The sequence below is a fragment of the Lonchura striata genome, chromosome 12 (assembly GCF_046129695.1).
Source record: "Lonchura striata isolate bLonStr1 chromosome 12, bLonStr1.mat, whole genome shotgun sequence".
Taxonomy (NCBI): domain Eukaryota; kingdom Metazoa; phylum Chordata; class Aves; order Passeriformes; family Estrildidae; genus Lonchura; species Lonchura striata.
The window spans coordinates 614,523-641,864 of record NC_134614.1 but is presented as its reverse complement, the minus strand read 5'-3'; the positions used below and the strand labels follow the sequence as shown (position 1 = coordinate 641,864).

At 41.5% G+C, this 27,342-nt stretch overlaps 1 protein-coding gene across 1 annotated transcript in view; it reads right to left on the bottom strand.

Annotated features, from left to right (window-relative positions):
- Positions 1–26,459, bottom strand: part of FGD3 (FYVE, RhoGEF and PH domain containing 3) — a 102,762-nt gene extending 76,303 nt beyond the window's left edge. Inside the window, 2 exon segments of the mRNA XM_021539532.3 lie at positions 26,232–26,291; positions 26,294–26,459. Of these exon segments, the coding sequence (XP_021395207.2) occupies positions 26,232–26,291; positions 26,294–26,366 (133 nt within the window). The 5' untranslated portion in view covers positions 26,367–26,459.
- Between the last annotated feature and the right edge of the window lie 883 nt (positions 26,460–27,342).

The following is a 27,342-nucleotide window of genomic DNA, read 5'->3' as shown; positions in this document are numbered from 1 at the left end:
AATAAAGAGAGATGCTTAAATCACTTGCATGGTCTAAATGGTGCCAAAAAAAAGGTTAAACAAACAAATAACTTCACCTACTTAAGCTGGGTAATTTTTCTACCAAAACAACAACAAAAAAATTACTTCTCAAAAAAGCTAGATGAGTGAGTCTTCAGAGACCTTTGATCCAACCATTTTATACCACATGTTCAATAAGTGCATTAAATTTCATTGTACTAATAATAGGTTATAATTACTATTATCATCACTGACAACAGACAGGCAGTGCTGACCATTCCTTTAAGCACAAACACGTCTGAGTTTCATCCTCAGGCTGCATGTCCCCAGAGTTTCTGCTCTAGAACGACACCCGGAGAAAACCCAGAACTGAGCCAGCATGAAGTGGGGAACAGGGGGAGCTGGAAGTTCAACTCAGTGAAATCTGTCAAACAAATATGAGCGGTATAAAGTGCCTTTTTCCACTTTCATTTTATTTTCATAGTCAGAAAATGCTTTGAAAGTAAATAGAACTTATTTGTATGAGGTCACTGATGGAAGCTGTATATTTCTTCCAAAACATTTAGAAAACAGGAACAAAACTTGAAGTCAGACACCATAAACTATGACACGCACATTTATTCACAGTTGACTTTGCAAGTTCCACTTTGGTTTTTATCAGAACAAAATCTCATTGTCTCATTTCCTTTAGTTTCCAGTGAACTTCATTATTAAAATATGAGGTTTAAAATAGATTATGATTTCACCCAAAAAACAAATGTAATCTTTGTGCAAGGGGAACAACAGTTGTATGCTCTGAATGGTGCATAACACCACACAGCTTTAGCAAAAGCATGAGCCAGGTCAATTATTTTAAATTTTTTATATGTAATTCTTAATTTTTGATACATGTATATATGCATCCATACATTATACATATATGTGTACACATATACACCTTGCCAACTACTCCCTTTAATAACTTCAAACTTAAGGAGACATAGTTTGCTAATGTTACAGTAATTGTTCATTATTAATTTTATGTATCATCTCTTTAAGAAAAATATGAATATAGAGCTATCCACAATTAACATCACTGAACAATTTTCTTCCCCAAATCCCTATCACTGCTCCCAAAGCAGACAGTGCACAAGAGCAGCACACTGAGCTCAGGTCCATGACATTCTGAAGTCAGCAGTGAGGAGAGTGAATCTCTGCAATTAGCTGAATACGTGCGTATGTATAATGTAGGCAACTTGCCATCTGCATTTCCAGGGATTTCACAGTTTTTTGGAAGCTCAGGGATGTGGAACACCAGAGCTTGCTTTTGGTGAGAGCACTTCGATGGCAGTTTGTTGGACCATTGGCTATTAATAATTTTATTATTCCTACAAAGGCACCCAACAATCCCAAAAGAAAGCAGAGCCCATTGAGATAAGCACTGTACAAATACTTAATAAAACCAGGCTTTGTTCACAGTTCAAAAAAGAATGCTTGAAAATGAAAGAAAAGAAAAAAAAAATAGTAAAGTGTTGCCAAGGTTTCACAGCAGGAACAGAGCTGTAGCATGGGCTCGTGGCCAGTGTCCTACCCAGCTCCTGGGACAGGGCTAACTCCCTTCAGCACCAGTTAGCAAGCTGGTAGTATTGTTTCAAACAAAAAGAAGTAAATAGGAGCCTTTGTTCTCGCACCCAACAAAGTAAATAACTGAAGTATATGTATTCTTGGTGCACACAACTTCTCCACATGGGAGAGGCAGGGGAATTTTGTGGGAATCCCCTACTAAAACACTGGCAGAACATCACTGACACCTCAGAAAGCAAATCTGTACATCAGTCACAGCCCAATGCAAACAGAATGTGCAATTCTGCAGGGGAAAAAAAAAGGGAAGAAGCACAGAGAAACTGACACCACACAGAGAAGTTAGTACAATTTCATGTAAGAAGCAGTAAAAAGAAGAGAGTAGTATCGCATATGGATTCAGTTGCACTGAGCAATGTGTATTTGAAAGAAATTGGGTTGAAATCAGTTCTTCCAAGCAAAACTTCAACTTTTTCAAAGAATGCAAATCCTCTTCAAGGCACACTGAAACAGGAGCCATAAAAGGTTTAATAGATCAAAGATTTTGGTCTTCCACAAGTAGAAGAGCCTTGGATTGATTTTCACAAGCCCATTAAAAATTGTTTTTAAAGAATTAGCACATTGCACATTAGCACTTGTTAGCACATGGAAAGAGTCAGATGGTCTCATATAAGGATTTATATCAAAGTAACACTATCCAGAACAGAAACCATATTTCTGTAATGATCTATAATGTAAATTTGGGATGTCCAAAACAAGGGTCAATTTCCATCCAAATTCCATAATACAGCATCTTTAGACAAAAAAAAAGTGGAAGTTAATTATGGTAACTCATTGAGTTAACATCTATTCTTCCATGACTAAAGGTGACAGAACCCTGCAATCATAGAACCATTAAGGCTGGAAAAGACCTGGGAATCATGAAGCCCAACTGCCAACCCAGCACCATCAGGTTCACCATTATGTCCTCAAGTGCCACAGCAACATTTTTTAACATTTCCAGGGATGGTGACTCCACCACTGCCCTGGGCAGCCTGTCCAATGCTTTGCTTTCAGTGAAGGAACTTTTCCCTAATAGTCAATCTAAATCTTCCCTGGTGGGGAAGAGGTCATTTCCTGTTGTCCTGTCCCTTGTTCTCTGGGAGAAGATCATGATCCCCCTCTGGCTGCCCTCTTCCTGTCAGGGGGCTGTGGAGAGAGACAAAGGGTCTCCCCTGACCCTCCTTTTTACTCTAGGCTGAGTGCTCCCAGCTCCCTCAGCCACTCTTCATACTCCAGACCCTTCCCCATCTCTGTTCTCTTTCCTGGACACACTCCAGATTCTCAAGGTCTTCCTTATTATGTGGGGCCCAAAACTGAACCCAGAATTTGAAGCACAGCCTCATCAGTGCTCAGCACAGGGGAAAAATAGGAGACTTCTCCTCTGGGCTTCTTTTGGGTTCAGTGCAGCATCTCCTGCTGGAGTAGGCAGAATGCTACACAGTTTTCCTCTGTGCAAACATACAACTGGACCTCCAGTGGTCTTCTTTATCTAACTTAGTTTCCAAATTAATTCAGAAACAACAAAAACGGTGTTAAGACAAAATACTCTGCAGAAATTTGCACAGTAACAAAGAGTCTGATTATATCTGCAATTTTCACATGAACTATTGCTCTACTTCTGATTTATGAACAAAGCTTTAACACTCAAAGCTTTATTCTGCAGCTTTTGTAATTAGTTGTACATATGCATGCTTTCATGAAAAACAAAGCAAAAGACTTTTTATTTAATTTTGCCTTTCAGTTCATCCTTTGCTGTAAAGAAAATTGTTACAATTCACTCAATTGTTCATTTCTCTACCAGGTCTAAGAGGTACAAATGCCCTTGTTTCCTTGCCAGGAACCAGCAGCAGCATATTTGCTTGACATGGCAAAGCCATGCATCTCACTCCACATCAAAGGAAAAGTTTAAGCTTTATAGATACAAAATAAAAAAGAAAAAAGATAAAGAATAAAAAATCCTACTAATTTCAGTATTGCATCAATCCAAAATCAGTGCCTGTACAAAGATCTGCAAAATTCAAATCAACTCAAGCCTGTAGTTTTTAGAGACATCATCTTGGATTTTGGAGTGTGTTCAATCATAATTAATCAGGGTTAACGATACTCTTAATAAACAAAAGGTGTTTTTCAAAACCCCCTAAAGTCCCAAAGCACTTCATAAACTAACATTTCCATTCACATGAAACAATATATCAATTACAGACACTCAAACACCTTCCAGCTGAGATTTTGCAAGTTTTTGCTGAAGGGACCCAGGCAAAGAACTACAAATCAAGAGACTCAGTTTTTAATTTTGCCAGCTGCATTTTGGGTGCTGAGCATGGCATTTTGGAGAGTACTTATCTGTGACCAGAACGTGGTCTGAGATGCTCTGGGGACAGAACTAGCTCAGTACATGCAGAAGAAGGATTTACTTTAGTCCTTTGATTTTTCAAATAACCATGAAACTGGACCCTGGCTTGAGGAACAAGGTTACAATGCACTTGTCATGCACTTAGTTGCCTATTTTACGGTATCCAGGGCTTCTAGTTTGAATGTTGTTCTTTTAAGCACAGCCTCTCACACAGGTTTAAATGTTTGGCGCAAGACAGTCCAAAAAGCTCTTTGTTGTAGCTTGCTGCCAAGAGGTTTGGACTTGGGATGGTTATCGTTTGTTCCCTCCACACTAGTGACATCCTTTAGACAAACATTTGGCAACACACTCTTGACTAAAAAAACCCCACATTTTCTCAAGGAAACATCCTTCCAAGCTGTTAAATTAATATGAAAAATGAGGATCTCTGTATGGAAAAGGTGGAGAACTACTGTACTGGTTATGAAACTTGGACCTATTGGATTACAGGAAAAAAAGTAGGGCACAAGTGAAGACAGAAAAAGCAGAACACCACTTCTAAGAAATTCCCAAGTTTCCCACAGTGAGAAAATGTGTGCAAATGGAGTCAAACAAACCACCCATGCCCTCAGTTAACGCCAACAGCACTAAAACACAAATGCCAAATGCAATGAACCACCCTGTGACTGGTGCCCCATTCAACTCTACCGTGACCTGTAAAACATGATTTTCCACACAAGTAATTTCATGTTCATTTTAAGGTAAATATTTTGTTGCCTTGGAACCTTACAGTCTTCTGCCTGCCTTTAAGAGCTGTTTAGATCCTCTTTAATCCAAAAGAAAATAATTTTTATGCATCTTTTGCCCTCTTCAGTAGTATGCCTTGAGAATACTCTGGATTGTTTTTTGGGTTTGTTTGGGGTTTTTTTTGGGTTTTTTTTTTTGTTTGTTTGTTTGTTTTTTGTTTTTGGGGTTTTTTTAGTGAAACAAGTTGATTTTAAGAAAGACCATTTTCTGGACACTTGTAGTAAACCTTGCACATCGGACATAGCCCCAGATTGTTGGGACTGGTCCTGCAAACACACCACAACACAGCTCCTTCAGAGTCCCACAGGCACTCAGGAACTGCATCTGAGGCAGAAATAATCTGGTCTTACTTATTAAGTTGGGCTTCAACAGATGTTTAAACAGGACTGAGATTTATCATCAATAAATCTGTCATGCTCACTTAGCTTTGCTTCTAATTAGGGATGCATAAACCTCCCCTTGTTCAATTTCAAATCTTTTAAACACAGTTTAAAGCTCCATTTGTCTCAGTTACTGCCTTATGGTTTTGGTCTAATTTTTTAATGGGGTTTTCAGACAAAACTGAAGGGAATAAAAAAGTCAACCATGAACATTATAAGAAAAGTTGTGAAAATGGAGTGAAAGTGATAAATAAAAGATTTGAGGAACAGATGGTAAGAAAAGAGGGAGGGCAGGAAAGAACACAACAAACACATATCATGGCCTGTAAACTATGGCCTGTAAAATCCCAGCTTGGAGGATTTGGAATTGCTGTCAATATTGTGGTAAAACCTGCAAAGGCACCAGGGCTCTGCCACACAGAACAACTTACCTTCTGATGAGTTTAACAGGTAAGAAAACACACTTCTGAGGGTCTTTACTCCCACCTGTAACCTCTCATTAAACAAGATTTTGGAATCATGGAAGGGCCCTCAAAGTTCACCTCATCCCATACCCTGCCATGGGCAGGGACACCTTCCACTATCTCAGGTTGCTCCAAGCCCCATCCAGCCTGGCCTTGAACACTCCCATGGATGGGGAGTATCATTTGTACACACCCCTCAAATTTTACAAGTGCCAAATGAAAACATTTTGGAAATAAGATGTTCTGAATTTTTTTCTAAATCAACATAGGAATATAGAATTTTTCATGCAGGACCACTCATGTTTTCATCCTTAAGCATCAAGTGTCATCTGGTGGATTGACTAAGAACTACACCAAAGAACCTCACACAAAAAAAATTTTGCCAGGGAGGAAAAAAAATGAATTAACTAAACAGAGACAATATTTACCTATGGCTTCAGAGATGCAAAGAATAGAAGTCCAAACTTCTGCCAGGTGCAGGTATTTAGAAGATCAGCCATAAGATTCTTATAACACACCCAGGAATTTGGTGGACTCACCTCTCTGAAATTTGGGAAATGCAAATTTTTTACAACTCGCTGTCTAAAAAGCCGTATGCCTCCAACAAAGACATTGAAAAATCCCAGTCAAATATTTATTTGGTTTTTTAATCTAATCTGAGATCCATAAATAACTACATGAATCTAGAACTGGCGCTTTAAAGGAAATATGTCACCTTGAGTAAAATGTCAAGCTGTTTTTCTTCAAGAAGAAAAAGAAATTCAAAGAAGGAATAAAAAATCAGATGCCTTAATCCAGGTAAACAGGGATGCTGGAAACCTTTAAATAAAAAAGAACATATTTAACTAGAAATCAAACTTCCTATTTTCTTTCTGTGCCTTTGAAATATACATCCTGTTCTCTCTCAACCAACATTAATCAGCTCTGATATAACGATTTTAAAAACCAGACATCTCCTTTTTTATCACTAAAGAGAAGTAAGAGACTGAGCCAAGAAGAAAAAGATAGATTACAAGAAACTCCTCCTAATGAAGCTCCTGAAGACAAATAATAATATTTTTTTTATTGTTATAAATAATAACTCCACAAACCCAAACAAACAAAACCCCAGAGAAGAAATAAAAAAAACCACAAAGGAGCCACTGCCAGGATCACCACAAAATTATTTTTTATCACTTTTAATGCTTCAATTTTAAAAGTAATCCCCCCTCCAATTAACATATTGATTTAAAGAGATTGACTTTGAAACATATTTAGCAATCTTGATAAGCAAACAATGGGGCACACACCTCCAGGAAACACTCCAGTTTGTTGGAAGAAGACAAGTGTTGATCAACCTAGGAAACAGAAAACAGAGCAACATCTTCTGACCTTTCAAACAATTTAATTGCTTATTGTGGAAGGTCATGGTCATGGCTACCAATGGCAATAAAGCAATTTTTAATTGTTTGAAATCACAGCAAAAGCCTGAGAAGGCAGCCCAGCTTCCACAGCCTGGCTTTATTTGTCAAGGTCCTAGAATGATTTGGGCTCAATAGCATTTTAAAGATTGTCTCATTTCAACAAGATATACCTGCTGTGGGCAGGAACATGCTTCAAGCCCTGTACAACCCAGCCTTGGACACTCCCAAGGATCCATGGGCAGCCCCAGCTTCTCTAGGCAACCAGTGCCAGGGCCTTGCCACTCTCACAACCAAGAATTCCTTCCTGAAATCTAATCTACTCCTACCTTCCACAGTGGGAAGCCATTCTCCCTGACCCTTTCACTCCAGGCCCTTTTCCAAAGTCCCACTCTAAACCTCTTAGAGATTCTTTAGGCACTGCAGGGAGCTCTAAGATCTCCCAAAAGCCTTCTGTTCTCCAGGTTGAACACCCCCACCTCTCACAGCATAGCTCTAGCCCCAGCTCATACAATTCCTCTTGTTTATTTCCCATGCTGTACTAATGTGCGTAGGGAAATTTAAGCTGGGTCCTATTGAAACTAATCTACCAGATGGAGCTGTTGGAATTGCTTTGCAGTGTCCTTTAGGTGCTCTCCTGCTGACCTGTGATGCATCTCCAGGCTCTGGGCATCTCTTGCTGTCACTGCCATCAAACCAGAAGGAATGGGATGGATTGAGGTTCTCCTTCTTTAGATTTTGGGTCTAGTGGCTGAGTTCTGTGTTAGACTGGGTTGATCTATGTTATGCAGTCAGACTCCATCAATTTGATCATTATCCAAAGTCAATTTGATGAGCAAAGAACACCTTACAGACACAGAATTAATCTGCTGTATGACAATTCTTTCCTGTGTGGGATCAAAGAAAACAGTGAACAAGGCTCAGTTTGAGACTTGAGTTCATGGTCCCAACAAGCTGGCTATCAAACTCCACTGTGCAGGTTGTTCAGGGGCTGACAAGGGATGTGTCACCATCCCCATTTTAGTGGTAGCCAGAGGGCTCCTTTGAAGCTACCTCTCAATTCACTTCATACAACTGTGTTTTGGTTTGCAGCCAAGCACAGCCTGGGAGCGTATGACCTGTTCTCTCTCAAGAGGACAGGCATTCAGTGCGTGTGTCAAGAACACAGCAGCAGCTGACAGGCTCTTGGTCTTTCAGGGCCTACCATGAGCTGATCTAAAAGCCACTCACACTCAGGGCAGATGGTGATCTCCAGAACCACCTTCCTTCCACAGATCCAATTCCATAGGCTGCTGTAACTACTGATGTAGACATAGCAAATACAAGTTATTCTTCCTTTGATATTTTTAACCTCAAAGTAAACATCTTACCTAAGCAAAATCTACCACTGAATACCAAAACCTGAAATACATCCTAAGCAGAACAATGTCAACTACAACTGTTTCCCACTCCTGAATGCTCCAAGAATTGTTTATACTCCCTTACAAGCCAAATCCAGTTTTCCTCCAAAACTGACACAAGAAAGAAGGCAACCATCAAGTTCAGTCTATCCAGGAGAGAGTGGACTTCTCAGCAGGAATTTCTAACAGGCAGCATCCACTAAGAAAAGGTTTGTAAGAGACTGTTAGTTTCTGCATCCCAAGTCACAGTTGCCACTAATAAATGCCAATGCTACAGATGGAAAGAATCCATCCAGCTGCAAGAGAAACTTTGTATCTGTGCACTGTCTTGATAGCAACACACTAGCCTAGATATCCAGTCCAAGCTTTTGGGTAGCCTTAAAGCTGATCCAAGTCCAACAGGGTTTTCCAGACAGCTCAAATAACCTAATCTTCTTTTTTACAGACTCCAAATAAAGTCTTCAGCTGACCAAAATGAAGCATGGAAGAGGCAAAAAGCTTCAGGAGGTCAAAGGAAACAAAGCCAATCCTCTTTTTGACTTTCTCAACTGCTGTCAGAGGTCCAGCTGAGGAGACAAAGCTGACATTACCTCAAAGCTCAATTCAGAAGTAGCTGATTCAAAGTGTAAGCACTGTATACTAACACTTAAAAGGTCAGTTGTTTCAATTATACAGTGTAAGTCAGTACTTGAAACAGGACAAGTTTCTGATTCTCCTGATTAGAAACCCTCAGAAATCAAGTGCAAAACATGGTCTGCCTAACTGCAGAGAAAGCTAGAACACTAGAGCAGCACCTTAGCTCTCAGTAATCTCCTAGTTCCATGCCCAGTTGTTTTGGGTGAAATCTAAAAATACTTTAAGTAGCTAAAGGGTTAATACAGCTATTATTTTTTTTTTAACCAGTTTACTGCAATATACCACGCATTTACCCCTGGTGCTCCAATGTAAATATTATCTCACTATTAGTCCTAGCAGAATCAAAAACTCTGCATGTATAATAAGACAAGTCCTCCTCCATAAACTGCAGGACAGCAACAGTGCCAAAATTAAGTTGTGTTACAGTTCAAGGCATCAGAATGTCTTACCACAGTGCCAAGTAAAACCACTTCAGTGAGGAGTCCTCATGCCCAATTAGGGATTGCAAACCCTGTGTTAAGGAGCATGGAAAGAAGCTGAGAGATTTACAAGAATTAGCAGGACCATACCTTGAATTTCTTACAATACCCACTTTTTGCAGTGAAGGATATCTGTGGTCTTCTGAGGACTCCATCAAATGCCACTTCATCCAATACAAAAAGATGTAACTCCACCATGACACCAGCTTCTAGCTAAAGGAATCTTTTTTCCTGACATACATCTTACAGATTCCTTAAACACTCATCTTTCTAGTTTTGCCTTTGGTGTTGGTGCCAAGACTGCTGGCTGCCAGCACAGTAGCAACTCAAGTTTGTAATTGGGGAGGGGGGCAGGGGAGCATTCCTGACAATATTAGCAATTAGGAGTTTCCTGTAACACCAGCAGAGCACTGACTGATGAACAGCTCAGAAATGCAGAAAATAATTTTCTTCTCTCAGACCTGATCAGCAATTTTAAGAAGCAAAGACAACTTCTGTTACCACTGTGACTGCAGGACCCCCAGAACACAGAGACAACAGTTTAGACTGCTCACCAATGAATAAGACATTACAAAGCCCTTTTCTTTGGCAGAACCCAAATTCTCCCACTTTTCAGCATCACATTTTTCCCTTGCCCTCATGTAACCACCTGAGCCACTGATCACTAAACGTCTTAATTTACCTCAAGAATGACAGATACCTTTCTTTGCTGCATTTTTCCCTAATCTCCCAAACTGAAAGAAATCTAGTGTTTCCAGATGGACTCAAGTGCTTCACAAGCTGAATTACAAAAGGAACTTCTTCAATCCATTTCCACTGTAACAAATACATCCCCTCCAGCTAAGAGGAAAATGAAGAGGGGAAAAGCAAAATTTTGTTCCTACTTTTATTTTCCCATTGGAACAGAGTGGTGTAACAGGCAGTAAACTTTTTTTTTTCCCTGTAATTTCCTGCTCTTATGGACCAAAGTTTTTCACGGCAAATAAACAATAAAACTCCTATCAAGCCTGTAAATAGAGAGTGGAAAAGATAATAGAAAAACTATTTAGAATAGCCTGAGTTTTTTCCTAATGATATTGACATGCTGAAGACAATCCTCAATTGTTAAGCACCCCAGATCTTAAACTAAGATTACTTTACAATCTGTCTCCTCAAACACTTTTAAGGATAATCTAAGGAGATTACCCAATTTTTGAATATGAAGAACACTCATGACTTGTAGGGGAACTCTACATTTGGTTCAGGTTTCTGAGCATACTTGGGACCTAAATCTGGGGAAAATAAATACCCATTTCCTTAATAAGCTGAATCTGCAAGGCAATATACTGAATCCCCATGAACTCAGAAGAATTTTTTTTCCCCTAACAAGACATATATTTTTTCCTCTGTTGTACTGGGTCTGCTTAGTATTGCAGGATGACTACAGCACTACAACCTCAAATGTCAGTGCTTGCTTCTGAATTGTCATCCCAAAAAGAACACTTGTCCTGGGTTCCAGCCAGGACAAGGTTAATTTTTACTGTAAAGCCCAAAGGTTATAATTTCTACTGAAGTGACCCAGAGAGCCCACTTCACATAATTTTCCAGGATGGGAGACGGGGTCCCTTCCAGGTGGCACACCATGGTGTGGTCAAGGGTCCTGCATGGTGATGAGCACATGAATTGTTGGCCTCTTTTCTGTTCATTCTGTATTACTATTGTTACCTTTACTGTTCATTTTCTTACCTCATTGCTGTTTTCAGTAAATTGATCTTCTCTCAACTCATTATCTTTATCTGCTGTGCCTCCAATTCTCCTACCCAGCTGCCACAAGGGAGAGAGCAAGTGGAGCATGGCTTGGAGAGTCTTGGGGAAGCACTTAGTTGGGGAGTACCATTCCCAAACCATGACACCAGGAAACTAAGCATGTTGACAAAGAGCATAAAACATGTCACTGTTTATAATAATCCTGGCTACATGATATAAAACTATGGTGTGCCCACATTTTCAAACACTGCAAGCCAACTTTTAATAGTGGGTTAGCCTACCTGAACTCAGAAGATAATGCTTCTTTTCTAGTGGAAGATCCATCCAAAGATCCAGTAACATATAATGGACACTAAAGCTGAACTCATACTGCCAAGGATCTGCTGTTTGCCTTCACTGGGATGAAGCTATTCCAGCATGTATACAACACATTACATTATTTTTGAAGGTCTTCTTAAAAACCAAACACACTCAAAAAACCCCAAACAAAATAACCAAACCAAACAGAACAAACAAAAGGAAAACCCCCAAACAAAAACTCAAACAAAACCAACTAAAACATCCCTCCTCCCACCAAAACAAACAAACAAACAAAAAAACACCCCAAAAAACCCCACTAAAACACAAAAAAACCCAACAAACCACAAATCCCCCAACAAAAACATGAAAAACACCCCCAAAACAGTACTTGTAACAAAGATTTCTCTATCTTCCCAGCCAGAAGACCCTTAGCCCTGCTGGCCAGACCCCAGCTGAGTTTACATGGACAGCCCCAAAAAGGCAGGAGCTGACTACTTGCAAGTTGTTTTAGAAGAAGAGAGCTTCAAGAGTGCTCCAAATTTGGAGACTAGCACAGGGAAACTAATCAGATCTAGACACAAATAGCTTTTTTTCACATGGTCAGTATGACAGAAACTGAGGGAAGGAAGAAACTGGAGGTGTTTGCATTAATTTTCTGGAATAGTTAATGTATTGGGAATGTATTCAAAAGCAGGTCTGCCTGATGGAGTGTGTATCTGCCAGCTCAGATCTAACATTTAGGAGACTATTGTCAGCACTAAAAATAAAAAATAGAAAGAAGGAAGTCTTAATCCTGATTTCTCTCAAAAAGCAATTAGTTTAAAAAAATCCCAACTCTACAAGACAAAAACCTAGCTAAAAACCACATTAGATTTAGTATCAGTAATCAACAAAACCAGAAAATGCATTTAATTCCCTTTTAGCCTTTGTATTAGGACTACACAGAGAACAGATATAATGAGTGGGATTGACAGAGAGCAGTAACACTGACCTATGTAGGTTAACTCCAAGTAAGGGACCAGAGATTTCAATATCATTAACGAGTATGCTACATATTTCAGCCAAACAACAGAACCGAACACTGTTACTATCTAGCCTCTATGAACATTTCTATGCTATTATAAACTGCTGTAGAAATCCACAGCTGAGATACACTTTAAATCCTGCATAAATCAACCTCTGTCATGACTGTCATTAAATAAACCTAAAAATAACAGTGTAGTAAAATACAGACTACCAGTTTTTGCAGGTTTTTTTTGTTTAAACAAACTAGTTCAAGTCCTGCAGCTGTGACATCTATCTCTTAAAAATGCATTTAACTTATTCCAAAAGGAAGAGCAAAAAAAAAATTGGACACTACAGTTTAGTCAATACCAGCAAGTGGAAATGAAGACTCTACACCACATCTTGAATAGGCTAACTGGGTGCAGGGTGTGGAGATAAATTCAGAGTCAGCTGAAGAGTCAGCTAAAGATGCAGCAACATATTTTCATCACTGAAAAACAAATCCACTACAAGTCAGAGCCAAAACAAGGAAGTGTAACAATATACATCCAGTTTCTGCACATTCATAGAATTATAGAATCACATATGGTTTGCATTGGAAGGGACCTTAAAGACAACCACATTCCAATCCCCCTGCCATGGGCAGGGACACTTTCCACTTGACCAGGTTGCTAACATAGAAATGACAAACCTATTTGATAAATGCAGTCCTTATGAAGAAAAAATCTTGTTAATTACATTTCTTTTATTCTGGACATTAATTATACATTCATTCAGTAGACACATTTGCACAAGTCAATTACCCAGCTGTAACACGAACTAAAAAATACATATAATTAATTAATACATATCATTTTGAGCATCAGTAAGTTGAACATTACCACCATATTTCCAGTTCAGGCTCCCTTTTGGATAAGCATTTTTCCAACAGATTCTCTTTCTTTGGGAAACTCTGGGCATGCAATCTGGCTGATCAGCTCTAGCCCTGTAGTGGTTACCCACTGACATTAGAAGACATCTAAGCAGCAATACCCAGGCAAAGCTCTGCCTACTCTGTTCAGACAAGTCTTTATATTGCTCCAGCCTGTGTTAATCCCTGGAAATGTGACCTCCCTCCAATAAATCTATCTGGCAGCAGAATCATCAGGGGGAAAACTATAGAATTTCTATGGCTCATGTCTTTTAACACCAAAGTTGCTGAAAACCCTACTCTGCTTCTAAGTGAAATAAACAACAGTAATCTTGACTACACCAGACTGAAAAATAAGGATTTGGATTTGAAGGTCTGCCACAAGCCTTCTCAGCAAGGGCACTCCACTGCAATCCCCAGCATCAACTTAAAAAATCCTTAAACCACCATCTGATTTTCAAGTTTAAAAAAAAAACAAAACCAAAATGGAAGTTACAGAATCACATTCTGACTACTCCTCCTTCTATAACTGTGCTCCCTTTGAAAATACTTACTAACATTTTTAAAAGAAAAAACAATTTTATTTAATGAAAAAATATTTTAAGGCCTTTACTGCAAATTCTGCAGTATTTTTAGAAACTAAGGCACATGCCATTTAAGCATCTTTAATGCATTTTAAAACATAGAGAAATATACTGATTTACTCAAATGGATATTAGATTACATCTCATCTTATTTTCCCCACTACCTGGTTGTGGCAGTACATTTCTCTCTCTCTCTCAGGATTTTTCATAAAGATGCACAGAGAGAAAGAAAGAGAAAACAATTTCTATTTCTGCTCCTTGTTTTTCCTATGTGGAATGTGTTTGGAGAATTGTTTACCTGGTGTGAGTGCTTGATTGGATTCTGGTGAGGATTGTTTGAGCCTGATGGCCAATCCAATCCAATCCAATCCAATCCAATCCAATCCAATCCAATCCAATCCACCTGTGTCTGGACTCGAGCGAGAGGGTCACAAGTGTTAGAGACATAGTTAGAACAAGTAGGTTTGTAGTTTTTAGTGTCTTCCTTTATATAGTATATTAATGTATTTTAGCATAATTATAATAAAGAAATCATTCAGCCTTCTGAACTGAGTCAGACATCATCATCTCTTCCCATTGGGTTTGCCTGCATTTACAACACCAGTGAAATAAAAAATCAGCTTTTAGTGCCAAGCACCTTGTCAGTAGGTGCCTGAAGGGATTCCCTATGGGATACATGGTGCTAAGGAATGACAACGATGATGAATTTTGTTATTTATCATATCACCATACCCAGAGTTCTTCAAGCTACACCAAGATATTACATACTCAAAGTCTTATTTAATATGTAAAATTGCTTCTTCCATCACAAGATAAAGGAACATAAATTCAGTGGGGGGGGGTGGGAATTAAATGAAATAAAATTAAAAATCAGGGAAACAGCAGCACAGAGTTATCATAACTCCACAAACACAATCTATCCAAACCTCAATAACTTTTGGATATAAAACTAAAAGTTTTAGAGGGCTGAAAGTAATGCTCAAAAATGTGCATTTTTGAAATCTGGTCTCCAGAAGGATCTGAAGGTCAAGGCTAATTCAGCTCAAACTGCAGTAACTTAAAGTTTATTAATTTTTATTAGTCATCCAAGCAGATGTCACAGCAGAAACATTTTGGGAAAAAATGTCATCAGGAATATCCTGGAGCTTCCACAGAACTGTGTCAATCAGAACTGAATATGTCAGAGGGAAGAGATCAAGAACTGTTGGAAATGAGGAAAAAAAAAAGTGGCAGGTTGATGCTGAGCCCCATCAGTAGTAATTTGTGGATTCCTCAGGCACTGTGAAGTGTGACAAACAGATGACCAAGACTCAACAGGAGTCTGATGTTCATCCAATAAAGCTGATGGTACAGATCAGGAAACAGGAGACAGGAAAATATAATGTGTTTGGCAAATTTGGAATATAGTCTTAGCAGCCAATACCTTTGTGGCTAGGAGACCCAAACAATGTAGTAGCAAAAGTAGATGTTGGGGAATCATACAGCCAAATTTAAAACTTGGATTCTCATGGTTTAAGATTTTTAACAACATTTCACCAAGCCTCTCCCAGATTACAAGGCAGCTCCTATGACTCCTGGGTTTTCAACCCTCCATGGAAGAGAGAGGAAACCACCACCCTACAGAGGCTCTGTTGTCATGAAAAACCATTCAGCAAGATCCTGCTCAATTCTCCATGATGAAACCTAATCCAACAAAGAGGGAGTAGAGAAAAGGGAGCAATAAAACAGTGCACACTGTGCAGTTGGAGGCAACTCACCTGCGGGTTCCTTTACAGCTTTGAATGAATCAGCTCACTCCTCCTTTGCACAGAGGAGTGGGGTGGAACATCCACGCTCATTATACAACATTTTAACACTTCAAACATACAAGTAAAACAGTGCCACAACTCTGTATACTGTTTCCGAACAACTAGAAATTCTGTTACCAGCCATAAAAGAATTTCAATTTCCATGGAGGCCATGAATTCTGTGCGTCAATGAACCCTCCAGCTTTAAGACACAATGGAATTTTTAAACAACTGAGAGTAGGAGGAAGAAAAGAAATAATAAAACCACCTCTTGCTGCCAGTTATTCCATAACCATTTGCCACAAAGGTTTTCAGTCTGCATCCAGAACCCCAAAGTAGATGGACAAGTAACACAGCAGCTCTCCTATCCTCAAAATTTGGTTCAGCAGTTTCTTTGTCCTAAGAGGATTAGCAGTTTTAAAAATAACTTTTGGGACTTGCATGGTCTGGAAAATACCAATAAAACATCAGACTATCCTTTCACATGAATAAGAAAAGAATCTGTTCTGCATTTCAAGTGAAGAAACCTTTTTGACTGTACAGCCATCAAGATTAAGCAGCTGTAACTCCAACCAAAGACCCAGTTCCAACAACTCCACACGGTATGGGTAAGACAGGATTTTCTTAAATTACTATTTTTAATTTACTATTTATTTTAGTAATTTTACTGTTACTAGCTGGGAACACTTGCACTTCCAACAGTAAGTTAGAAATGGCAAAACAAGGCATGTATTTGCATTAGATGAAAAAAAATGTTAAGAAATGTATTTCTTAACCACTCAACAACTAGAAGGGAACTTCTCCCCGCAGTGTTGATATTTGACCCTGCATTTCTACAGCCAAGAAAGAGGCTGAAAGAATTTCAATAGTAATTAGCACATCCAGGAGAGCTCAACACCCTTTGTTCCTCCATGGGAAACTTCACTCTGTATGCATGACTCCCCCAGCTGTGAGAGCGATTTACAGAGGTGGCACACCTGGCTCCAACAGGAAATTGGAATAGCTGAAGTTTCCTCCAGGCAAAATTAATCTACCCCTAGTCAGGGGCTTTGCAGATATTCAACAAACAAGGAAAAAATGGAAAAAAATTAAATAGAAAAACCATATATGTGACTTCAAGACAAACCCCTAAGAGTTCCAAGATGTACACTACTACAGCCTGGGGCCTGGGCCTTAATCATTGTCAGTTTTTGTAGGTTCAGTCACAGCTCCAGTACAACCATGTAAACCAACAGCACAATTTTACCTATGGGGCCACAATCCCCTTTTCCATCCAATTTAAGAGGGAATACAATGCCCACCTTGCACTATGGAATCCACTATGCACCTGCATGGGATGTTCAGCTATCCTATACAGGTGCAAACAACCCTGCTCTCCTGGCAGCTCACCAGCACCAGCATGGAGCTGCAGTGGTTGACCCAAGGGCCACACCACTACCAAATCCCTGAGGCTCCAAACACATGTCAAAAGGTATGGCCAAAGTGGGCTTGTATGAGGAAACTCCATCCTCCACCAAGAGCCTCCATGAGGAACCTTGCATATTTCTCCCCCAAAGGGTGTGAGAACTTGTTGGAACTCACAGATTGGTTTAGAGTAGAAAAGCACTTTGTAATATAGGTAGTAGGTATTGGGGAAAAACTATAAACATGTAATAGGTACTATATCATATAAAAGATAGCAGCAGCCCTGGGCAGGGAGGGAGAAGAAGAAGACACCAGTCAGAGAGGATGTCAGGGTGTGTGTGTGTCTCCACCTGGGCTGCTGACCAAGCAGCCGCAGCCCGAGAAGACAATCTTTTAGATAACTAACAATAAACTGCCTTAAGACAGAACGACAAGAGGCTGCGAAGTTTTTTCTTTGGAAGCATGGGTTGGAGGAGAGACTTAACCACCACACGAGACCCCAGACCAAGCCCGGGGTTCTCACAAGAACTGAGTACACTCTCATCCCCTGTCATTCACAGAAACACTGCAGTCATCACAGAGCATTATGCTGGATTAAAACAGCAAAATCTAGGAAAAAAACCAAACCCACAGGAAGCTGATATCTGGTAGTTTTTTCATTCGCTGGTCTGCAGAGAGATCACTCCTTCCTTTACCACATTTATTCAGCGTTCTTTTGGTGTTACTCTGGAGAACTTTTTCCTTGCCTCTGCAGTGCCCACAGGTTAATCTTCCAGAGTGTTTTGTACAGGTTTCCTTTCTTAAAAAAATTAGCTTACTAATTTTGACTTTAAAATCCTCTTTTTTCAAAAACTCTTCCTACCTTCCTATGAGGATTTTTTGCACTGTACTCGCTTTTTCCTTCTTTTTTATCTCAGTATTCCAATCTACTTCTTCATTCTCTTTGGTTTTTACACAAAGAGTTTTATTCCGGTTTTTAAAGCTGTGGGTGAAATTCAAATCACAAGCCCCCATCAGACACATAGGGCCATGGCAGAAAACACAGTATCTCTGTAGTTTTTTCTCCGGGTTTGTAAAATAAGCTTGTATTCTATTTGCCATCTGTTGGAGGTTGGGCAGGTTTATTATCTCTTCCAAGAACGATGGTTTGCTCCGAAGAGGTAATGGTTTGTTAATGGGCCATTGACTGACTCACTGCAGGCCTGGTAACGTTACACCATCCCATTGTGAGATGCTCCACCCAGAGGGGGAAGCCAAGCACTCTTTTATGGTATAAAGTGGTACCTTTTGGGAGACAGAGCAGCTCTCTCTTTGCAGGATTCCGGGAGAAGCAGCTCCTTCAGCAGGACTCCCAGAGAAGCGGCCGGAGCGCGGTGAGGCGGCGGCGGCGGAGCTCAGAGGTGGTCCCGGCGCAGAGGAAGCCCAGCCCCACTGCCACCAGATCTTCAGAAAAAAACTATACCCTTCTAAAGATCACCACTGCAGCTGCAATTCATCAGCCACTGCAAGAGGAGCAGCTGTCATTTCAACTGGACTGCTACCAACACCCCGAATCCTCAGGGTGTCAGGTTGCGGACTTTATCACTAGTTGGTACAAACAATGTACCAATTGCATTTGCCTTTTTAAATTGTTATTTAGTTTCTCCTAGTAAAGAATTGTTACTCCCATTCCCATAACTTTGCCTGAGAGCCTTTTACTTTAAAAATCCTGGTAATTCGGAGGGAGGGGGTTTACCTTCTCCATTGCACAGGAGGCTTTTGCCCTCCTTCACAGACTCCTGTCCTGTCAAACCAAGACATTCTTATTCTGGAAGTGACAACAAAATTACCACGTGATTCATATCAAACATGGAAAACCCATGTTTGGACACTTCTTTGGTCTTCCTTTCACAGTTCCTTGCCCCAATGTTTGGTACATTAACTTTGGCCCTGTTCCAACATCAAGGCTCAAAATGATTACTGAAGTAGCAAGAATCTCATGAATGTAAATATTTGCTCAGGGTTAAATTACCAAGAGAGAATTTCTGCTCAGAGCCTGCAAGCCCAAAAAGAAAGAATAAAAAGAGGCCAAGAGTTTAAGAAAACTAGAGCCCAGTGTTAAATTCCTTCATTATAGTCAGACACCTGCCTGTTTTTCAGAAGTATAAAATAAAGAGGAGAAATCTCTAACATCCAAGTGATATTTAGATGTCACCCTTCTTTCAAAAATTCTGGGGCTACTGTGTTGGTTGAACTTTTAGAAATTAGATTCTTTAATGAGATAAGTGGAAGATCATTTGTTCACTGTGGTATGCTCGCTTACCTTGGTTTGCATAAGAATGTACTGGTGTGTCTTTGAAATGCTTATTTGCTTACAAGGTGATAAGGAGGTTGAGATTAGAGTCCTGGGTGTGTGTATCTGGTCTGCTTGCTGTATCTCAAAAAAAGAGACTTAGAAGCTATCACAACGACCGGACTCAGACTACATCTGGAGAGTCACGCCTGCAAGGAGAAGGGGGGGGGATAAAAGGAAGGTTGGGACAGAACATTTTTGCGCGCCGTTGGTGGAGCAGGAGACTCCCCGGCCGCCCAGCGCTGTGCTTTGCCTGCCTTACTCGCTTGCTATTTTAAATAAAATTGCTTTATTGAATTAAGACACTTCAAATTGTCGTGTCACAATTTATAACATTTAATATGAAGACTGGTATCCTCCAAAAATCTCCATCCAGATTGCCATGATGCCATGTACTGATGTGTACACTGTGTGCACACGCTGTATCCAAATGCTCCATCTCAAGGATAGAGGTTGGGCTTCCAATAACAGGCTGGCATCTAACCACTGGCAGCTTTGGACTCTGTATTAGTGTTTTAGCCGTTCACATTAATTAACCAGCTCAATGAGTACTAGAACTTACCTGTAAAGGTGCTACACTTTTAGCAGTTGTTCTGTATACTTCAGTGGAGATTATTCAAAATGCTTCAAGAGAGAAAAATGGCAAATTGCATGTGTAATTGATTCATACAATAGTCCAGCATAAAAATGCTCTATCCTTGAATATTCATTAAACAAAAGAATTTCTGCATCAAGTGAAGCTGCATCAAGTTAGATGAATAAAGAAGAAATAAAGAACTATAACAATCTTTCAAAAGGGGACATTCCAGGATTTTAAAGTGCAATTACAGTAAATAATTGCTCATGGCCATGCTGAAATACATGAGGACCTAAAATGTTTCAAAGCTCCTCACCTCTCGCAGCAATGGCCAGTGGTCTGCTTTGTCCCTGCTAGTACCTTGAAGGTTCTGTCATCCCAAAAGATGCATTTTTACTATGACTAGGAAAAAAAAAATAAACAGATTTGAAGACCATTAATTCTACATGACTCTATTCACTGCGCAATGACTGCTTCTGACCCAGCCTCAAGAGTGCCCTCTGAACAGCTATCAATACTTCCACCACATTTAAATATACTCTAGAGGCCTATGAAATTTTAAAATTTAGAAATGGTTATTTTTGCCTCTAGTAACTCTGAGCTCTCCAGAAAGTCACCAGCATTTAAGACACCAAAGCTGGTAATACTTGACATATTTCTTCAAGACACAAAACATTCTTCTCAGCTATTGGTGCCCAACACAAGTACAGGGAGGGATACCTTGTGACAGCATAGCCAGATTGACTAGCCCCACCATTAACATATTACTTCATTCAAGCAGTACCAAGTTTCTCAACAAAGGAGAAAAATCCCATTTTAGCACTCCTGCAACTTTTTAATGCCAATGCTGATGCTGTGAAAGAGCTGTTGGTTTTTAGAGTCCATAACCACAAAATTAGTTATAGTAAGAGAGAGAAAAGAAAGACTGAGGGACAAAAGTATTGTGCCCATATCTTAATGGTTATTCAAATGGCATGGCTTCACAGTAGAAATTTAATTCCTCTGTTAATGGAGGGACTATAGATGAGGACCTGATGAACTCATTTTGCTGAGCCCCTCAAGGATCCTGCAGGAAATCCTATAGGCCATGATGGAGATTATGCTATGTCAACAACCTCCTCTTCTCAGGCTTCCACCTCAATTCTTCACCTAGCCCTCTCACAGTAGTTAAATAATTAGCTTTCTGTCCCACACAGGGGTCTTAACCCCAGACAAATAGCAAGAAAAGCACAACCCAGAAAACAAGGAAGCAGGTAATATCAATAAACTGTTTCACAGAACAACAAAAAAGCAACAGAAGTCAGTAAAACCAGAAGGCAGGGAGAACAGCATTTTGTGAGGTAGTGATAAGGGACCACAGAAGCAATGCACTTTAAATAATGTCACTTAAACTCAAAAGTTAACCCTGAGAAGCCAGACCACAGCTACAGACCTGGGTATTTCTCAGAGAAGGACGTGGTGACCACTGCCAGAAAAAGTAACGTCCACACCACTAAGGGAGTGGAGATGAGCATGAGGCTGTCACTCCAATTAACATCACGGGCAGGGACACCATGTACCAACAGATCTACTCTGCACAGGCTGGCACAGCATTTGCTCGCTACCCAGGTAAAGCAAACACTCGGTATTGTGATATCAGGAACTCCTAACTACAAGCAGCACAGACAGAATGAGCAGCCACAAACTGTGAAATAAAACCCAAAGACACATAAAATTTTAAGATGCTGCAAAGTGTAAAATGTAAATCAAGTTATAATAAGCCTTGCTTTTAGGAGCTGGCTGTGAATGGGAGGGGGGAGAGTAGAGGGAGGGGAAAAAAGTTCTCCTGGAAGCACTTTCCAGTATACCTCACTATTGTTCCACCAACAAAGGCATCTCAAATTTCATCACTCATAACCTCCAAACCAGCCAGAGTTTCAAGTGCTGTGACTTGACTGCCTCCCAAATGCTCCAGAGAATGCAACACTGAGCTGCAGACATCTATTTTCAATTTCATACAGATTTTCACCATGGAGGTCTGGGGTCCTGTGTTTGGGGGTGCCAGGCTCAGCTCTCAATGGGGTGTTCAAAGGTGTTGGCAGAGGACAAAAAAAATGAGCACTCTGAGAGCTGGTGATGGGCATGAAGCATGGCTCAAGAGCTGTCACATCATGGAAAGGACTTCAATGATACTCTCTCCTACTTTCCCCCTCCTCTCTCTCATTCATGTCCAAGTCAATCTTAGCTCAGGTTATGTCATATGCACTGTTCCCACATCTGAAGAATATATATAGTCACATTATTTTTTACTTAAAAGGAACTTTCAGCTAGTTCAGAGAATTTGGAACAAGAGACATATTTTCAGAAGAGTATCAATATTCATCATTGTGTGAGAATTGCAAGTAATTGTTAGTCTCTCAAGTGAAATATCAAATTTCACATTAAAATCTGATAATGCCAATACAAATGGATACCACAGTAGTTATTACTGATTTTAATCTGCCACTGTTCACTCAACTCAAACAAGTTAACATCTACACAATCAATGGCTCAAATGTCTAACACAATATCTGTATCCAGGGAGCTAGAAATATTCACTACTTAGGTTTTACCAGTCACCTATTTTAGTTTCAAATTGAGTTTTTGGTAAATAAAAATTTAAATTTAAAAATTAAAATGTAAATTTCAACAAAACAGCTTGAAAAATAAAATTAATCTTACTCAAAAGCATTTCACAAGTTCAGAGGTTTAGCAGAAACCAGCATGCAGTCAGAGGAACTAAAGCATTAATAACATCATTGCTGCATGTATACTTCCTGCCCTTTCAATTCTCACACAGAACCCTTGGTCACACTCACTGACCAAAGCAGGACCATTATTGATCTCCAATAATCTTATCAAGATCCCTAAAAAAAAAAGGACTAGACAATCTGGGGAAAAAGCTATGCATCCATAATTATTGAGCTTGGTCAGCAGGAACAGACACACTTCAGCTAGAAACATTCAGTGATTTTTGAGGTTACAGACACACATGGGAAGACAGAGCTGTTCCCAAAACTTCCTGCAGAAGTTAGCTGTACATTTTGCATTGAAAACCAGTAGGAAACAGTTGGACTTTAGGTCATATTTCAGAGAGCAGCACTGCCCAGACCACTCCACCTCACATAGCTCATTTGAGAACAAAGCTTCCTCAAAACCAAACACATTGAACCTGAACAAGGAACTCAGAGTATAAAATCATTGGAATACTTTGGACCCAGCCACAAAAACTTCCTTGAAAACACAGCAGGGCAACCAATGCATGACTGAAAAATCATCACCTGGGATTGTGACTTCCCAAGTCTGTCGCTCATGGTGTCACAAGGTTTCAACATCCTACTTCCACCACTACTGACCTAAGGCAGTCTTCCTCATTTGAATGGATCACACTACAGAAGCTCATTCCACACAAAAAGCCATGAGGACCATCATCATTATGATTCTACTGCTTTTATTGTTTTGAATGAAATATTCTTTCTTGCACCTCTGAGACACTCCAAGACCAAATACACTCTGCAGTCCCGACCTTGTCCCACATTATCACCTCAGCCAATGTTAGGAGTTGGGGAGACACCCAAAAGAATTGTGTTGTTCAGTATTGCCATAGCATTAGTCCACTACACTGGATTTCCTTAAGGAAAGGGCAACCTCAACTCCATCTTTCTTCCCTACCTCTGTGAAAGATACCTGACAGGCCTTAGATCTGCATACTCAGCAAGAGGCAAAGGTCCTCTGGAAAGACAAAGCCCTGCCTCTCCACTTCCAGCAAGAGTTTTAAACATGCATTTAAATGCAAGAAGCTGTGCCAAATGTGACTGGACAACAGCAATTCCAACTCTATTCAAGAACTATGCAAGCAGGGCACATCAGATCAGAGCCACAAGAGCAAGCAAGCTCTACAGATTTCCCTTATATCACCACACTCTGAGTCCCCTGACTCTGAAAACAGGAGTAAAGCTCACTGGTTGATGCTCTTTAGTGAGATGTACCACACTCAAGAAAATAACAAACACACACATACGGAAGGACAAATATTGCACCAGTCTACAAGCAACTGACATTGCAATTACTGCTTATTTTGCAATCTACAAGCAACTGACATGAGAACCCTGGCTCTCTCACTAACAGAGCAGGAGACTGCTAACATGGGCATTTCAGCTACTGCAGGGTCCAACCCATGTGGGAGGACCAGCCTCTAAAAATTCATGTACTGAAGATTGGTATGCAAAGAGTTCAGGAGGTACCAGAAGTCAGATTGCCTGAATATCTCTGGATCCAGGTGGGGAACTTCAGCAGCTCTGCAACTCACCATAATCTTTCCTAGGTTGATCCAGTTTTGCAAGTAAAAGCAGGGCAGAAAACTTCCACTTTTTAAAAATAAGAATTTATTTATTTAAAATTAATTCCTTCAAACTCAATTTCATTTTTATAATTTTTCTTTAGCGTTATTAAGGTAAGAACACTTACAACATAAAGAACTGGGTCACAAATGAACTAAATCAGGAACAACCCAGCTTGCTTATTTCAAGGAATATTATAAACACAACTCTGCTAGATGGAGTATGAACTCTGAACCATCCTCCTAGCACTGTGAAAAACAGCTTTCTATGAAAGACAAACTTCTTCTAAAGAATGCAAGAATCCTTTTGATCAATGTATTGGTCGCCATACATAACCCCTTTCCATTCTCCATGCTTCTCAACAAAACCAATTCTGGTCATTAACAACTGCCAATAGTTTCTCCCATTCCATGGTTCCACTGTGTATCAGGCACTGCAAGATTCTTTTATGTTGCAGAGCAGTTTTCCTTTGTGTTAAAATTCCCTAAAGCTTGCAATGGAAAGTAGAGTATATCCCTTTAACATAGTTACCACTCTTAATATTTGGAATGGAAAGTGTGACACAGGTACTGAGGTTTAAAAAACAGCTACAATGCATGTGGCCAGTTTTCTAATCATAAATCTCATAAGGGGTTTTCGGGCTTTTTCCCCCCCTTTTCTTCCTTGTTTCTGTCTTTTGGATTTTTTTTGGTGGGTTTTTTTTTGTTGTTGTTTTTTTTGGGTTTTTGTTGGTTTTTTTTTTGGGGGGGGGGGGTTGTTATTTTGTTTTTTCCCCACAAGAATGATGGTTTTACAGAGACAGCCAGCTAAACATAACAGATCATTATGGTTCAGAGATTTCCAATTTGCAACTGGAAATTGTTTACGTTTAAAGTACTAACCGTTCCAAAGGGTATTTAAAAATGAGAGAAGGGAAAAAAACCTCAGCATTTCATAAGTGCCTAAATATGGATTGGCAGGAAATAAATGTAATCTCTACAGTTAATAGCAGTCTTAATGAAATGAATATTTAAGAGAACTGATTTTGTGTGGTTTTAGGAGAACTAAAAATGTATTTACACAACTCAGTGCTGCATTTACTCAAACATGGATTCCCTGGCCATTGTGAGCCGCACAGGGACGTCGGGTCCAGAGTGTGAGTACGGGGGCAGGTCGGCGTGAGCCCGCAGCTGGCGCCTGGGAGGCCGTGGGTAGCGCGGCCAGCGCCGCTGCGGGTCCAGCCTTGGGAGGGCGGGCCGGTTCTCCGGGCGATGGGTTTACATCAGAACCGCGCCAGGCGCTCGCAGGGGCAAGAAACGAAGAGAAAAAAATCAATTAAAGAAAGTTAGTTGAGCATGCCCCCAAGTCCGTGCGAGCTGCTGCGCAGGGCCCCCGCCTCCCCGCGGCGGAGCGGCCCGACCCCGGGCTCCCCGCCGAGGGCGCGGGCGGAGCGGGGCCCTGGCGCCAGCAGAGCCGGCGGGACCGCGCCCGCCCGCCAGCCGGCGAGGGGAGGGGAGGGTAGCGAGAGAGGCGGCGGCGGGGGTCCCGCACACCTGGAGCGGGGCCGGCCCGGCAACCAGCCTCCCCGCCCGCGCCACAGAGACCTCGCGGCCCGCCGGGGCCACTGCGCCGCCTCGCTCCCGGCCCGGCTCCCCGCGGCCGCCGCAGCCTCCAGCGAGAGCTCGACGGGCCAGCGCGGGGCTCCCTCGGAATCGCGGCCGGGGCGCGGGGGGCTGGGCGTAGCCTTACCCTCAGGCTCCATCTGCTCCCGCCGCCGCGCTCCGGCGCTCCCCGACCGCTGCGCGCCGAGCTGGGCCAGGCGGTTACAAAGGCGGCCGCCAGGCGAGGGGGGTGGGTTTCCTCTCCCTCCCACTGCAGCTGCATCGCGCCATGAGGCGCCGCCAGCGGGACGCGGCGCCCCTGAAAGCGGCGGAGGCGGGATGTATCCCCGCCCCGGTCCGGCCCAAGCGGCAACGGGACACGCCGGAGGGGCCGCCCCGGCTGCCGGGGGACCGGGTGCTGCACGGGGGCAGCGGCGGGGAAAGGGGGCACGCGACGGGATGGCTCCTCCCTAGGGCCGGGAGCGGGGGCCAAGGATAAGGAGGAAAACTCCCTTTCCTGCACCCCTCCCCCCCGACCCTGGGGAAGCAACGCCTGCCGCTTGCGTGACCCCTGGGCAGCTCTACGAGGAGCTCCCTCTGAGCCAGACCCGTTCTGGGCTAACCGGGGACATCCCATCCCCCCGACGTGAACCGGTGGGTTCCGGGATGCAGGAAGCAAGGGGCACAGGAGCTCCTCATCATTCGCATGCCACAGGGAAGGTGTTTATGGGTCCCTTCGGTAAGAAAGAGGACGAACACAGGGCAAAGCTCAAAATCACGTCACAAGGAATAGAAAAGGAAAGGGCTACAAGCTCTACACCGGCTGTTGCCCTTGGAGCCAAAAGCTTCTCGGTGCAGCTGCTGGGGGCGGCTGTGGGATACATGCCGAAGCCCAGGAGAGACCCCAGGCTGTGCATGGATTCTCTGACTGACCTCTTCTTCCATGTATGCGTCAGAGAGCAATTCAGATACGAATTTTGTGTGAGGGAACCAAACCCTGCCAGCCTCTACCCAGCTCCAGAACCATTCCAAAAAACAAGAGCTTCTTAAATAGTCAGACCCGAAGGCCCACCTGACTCACTATTCTGTGCCTGGACAGGGAGTAGGATGCTGTAGGTAGGAGGGATTGCAGCGGAGTTGGAGGACGATGCTCTCTTTTGTAGCCCTGGTGAAGTGCTCCTTCAACAGAGGTAAAACCCTGCCTCTTCAGGCAAGGCACATATTTAAAGGAGAGCTTTCTGAGATTTAGGATCCCAGCT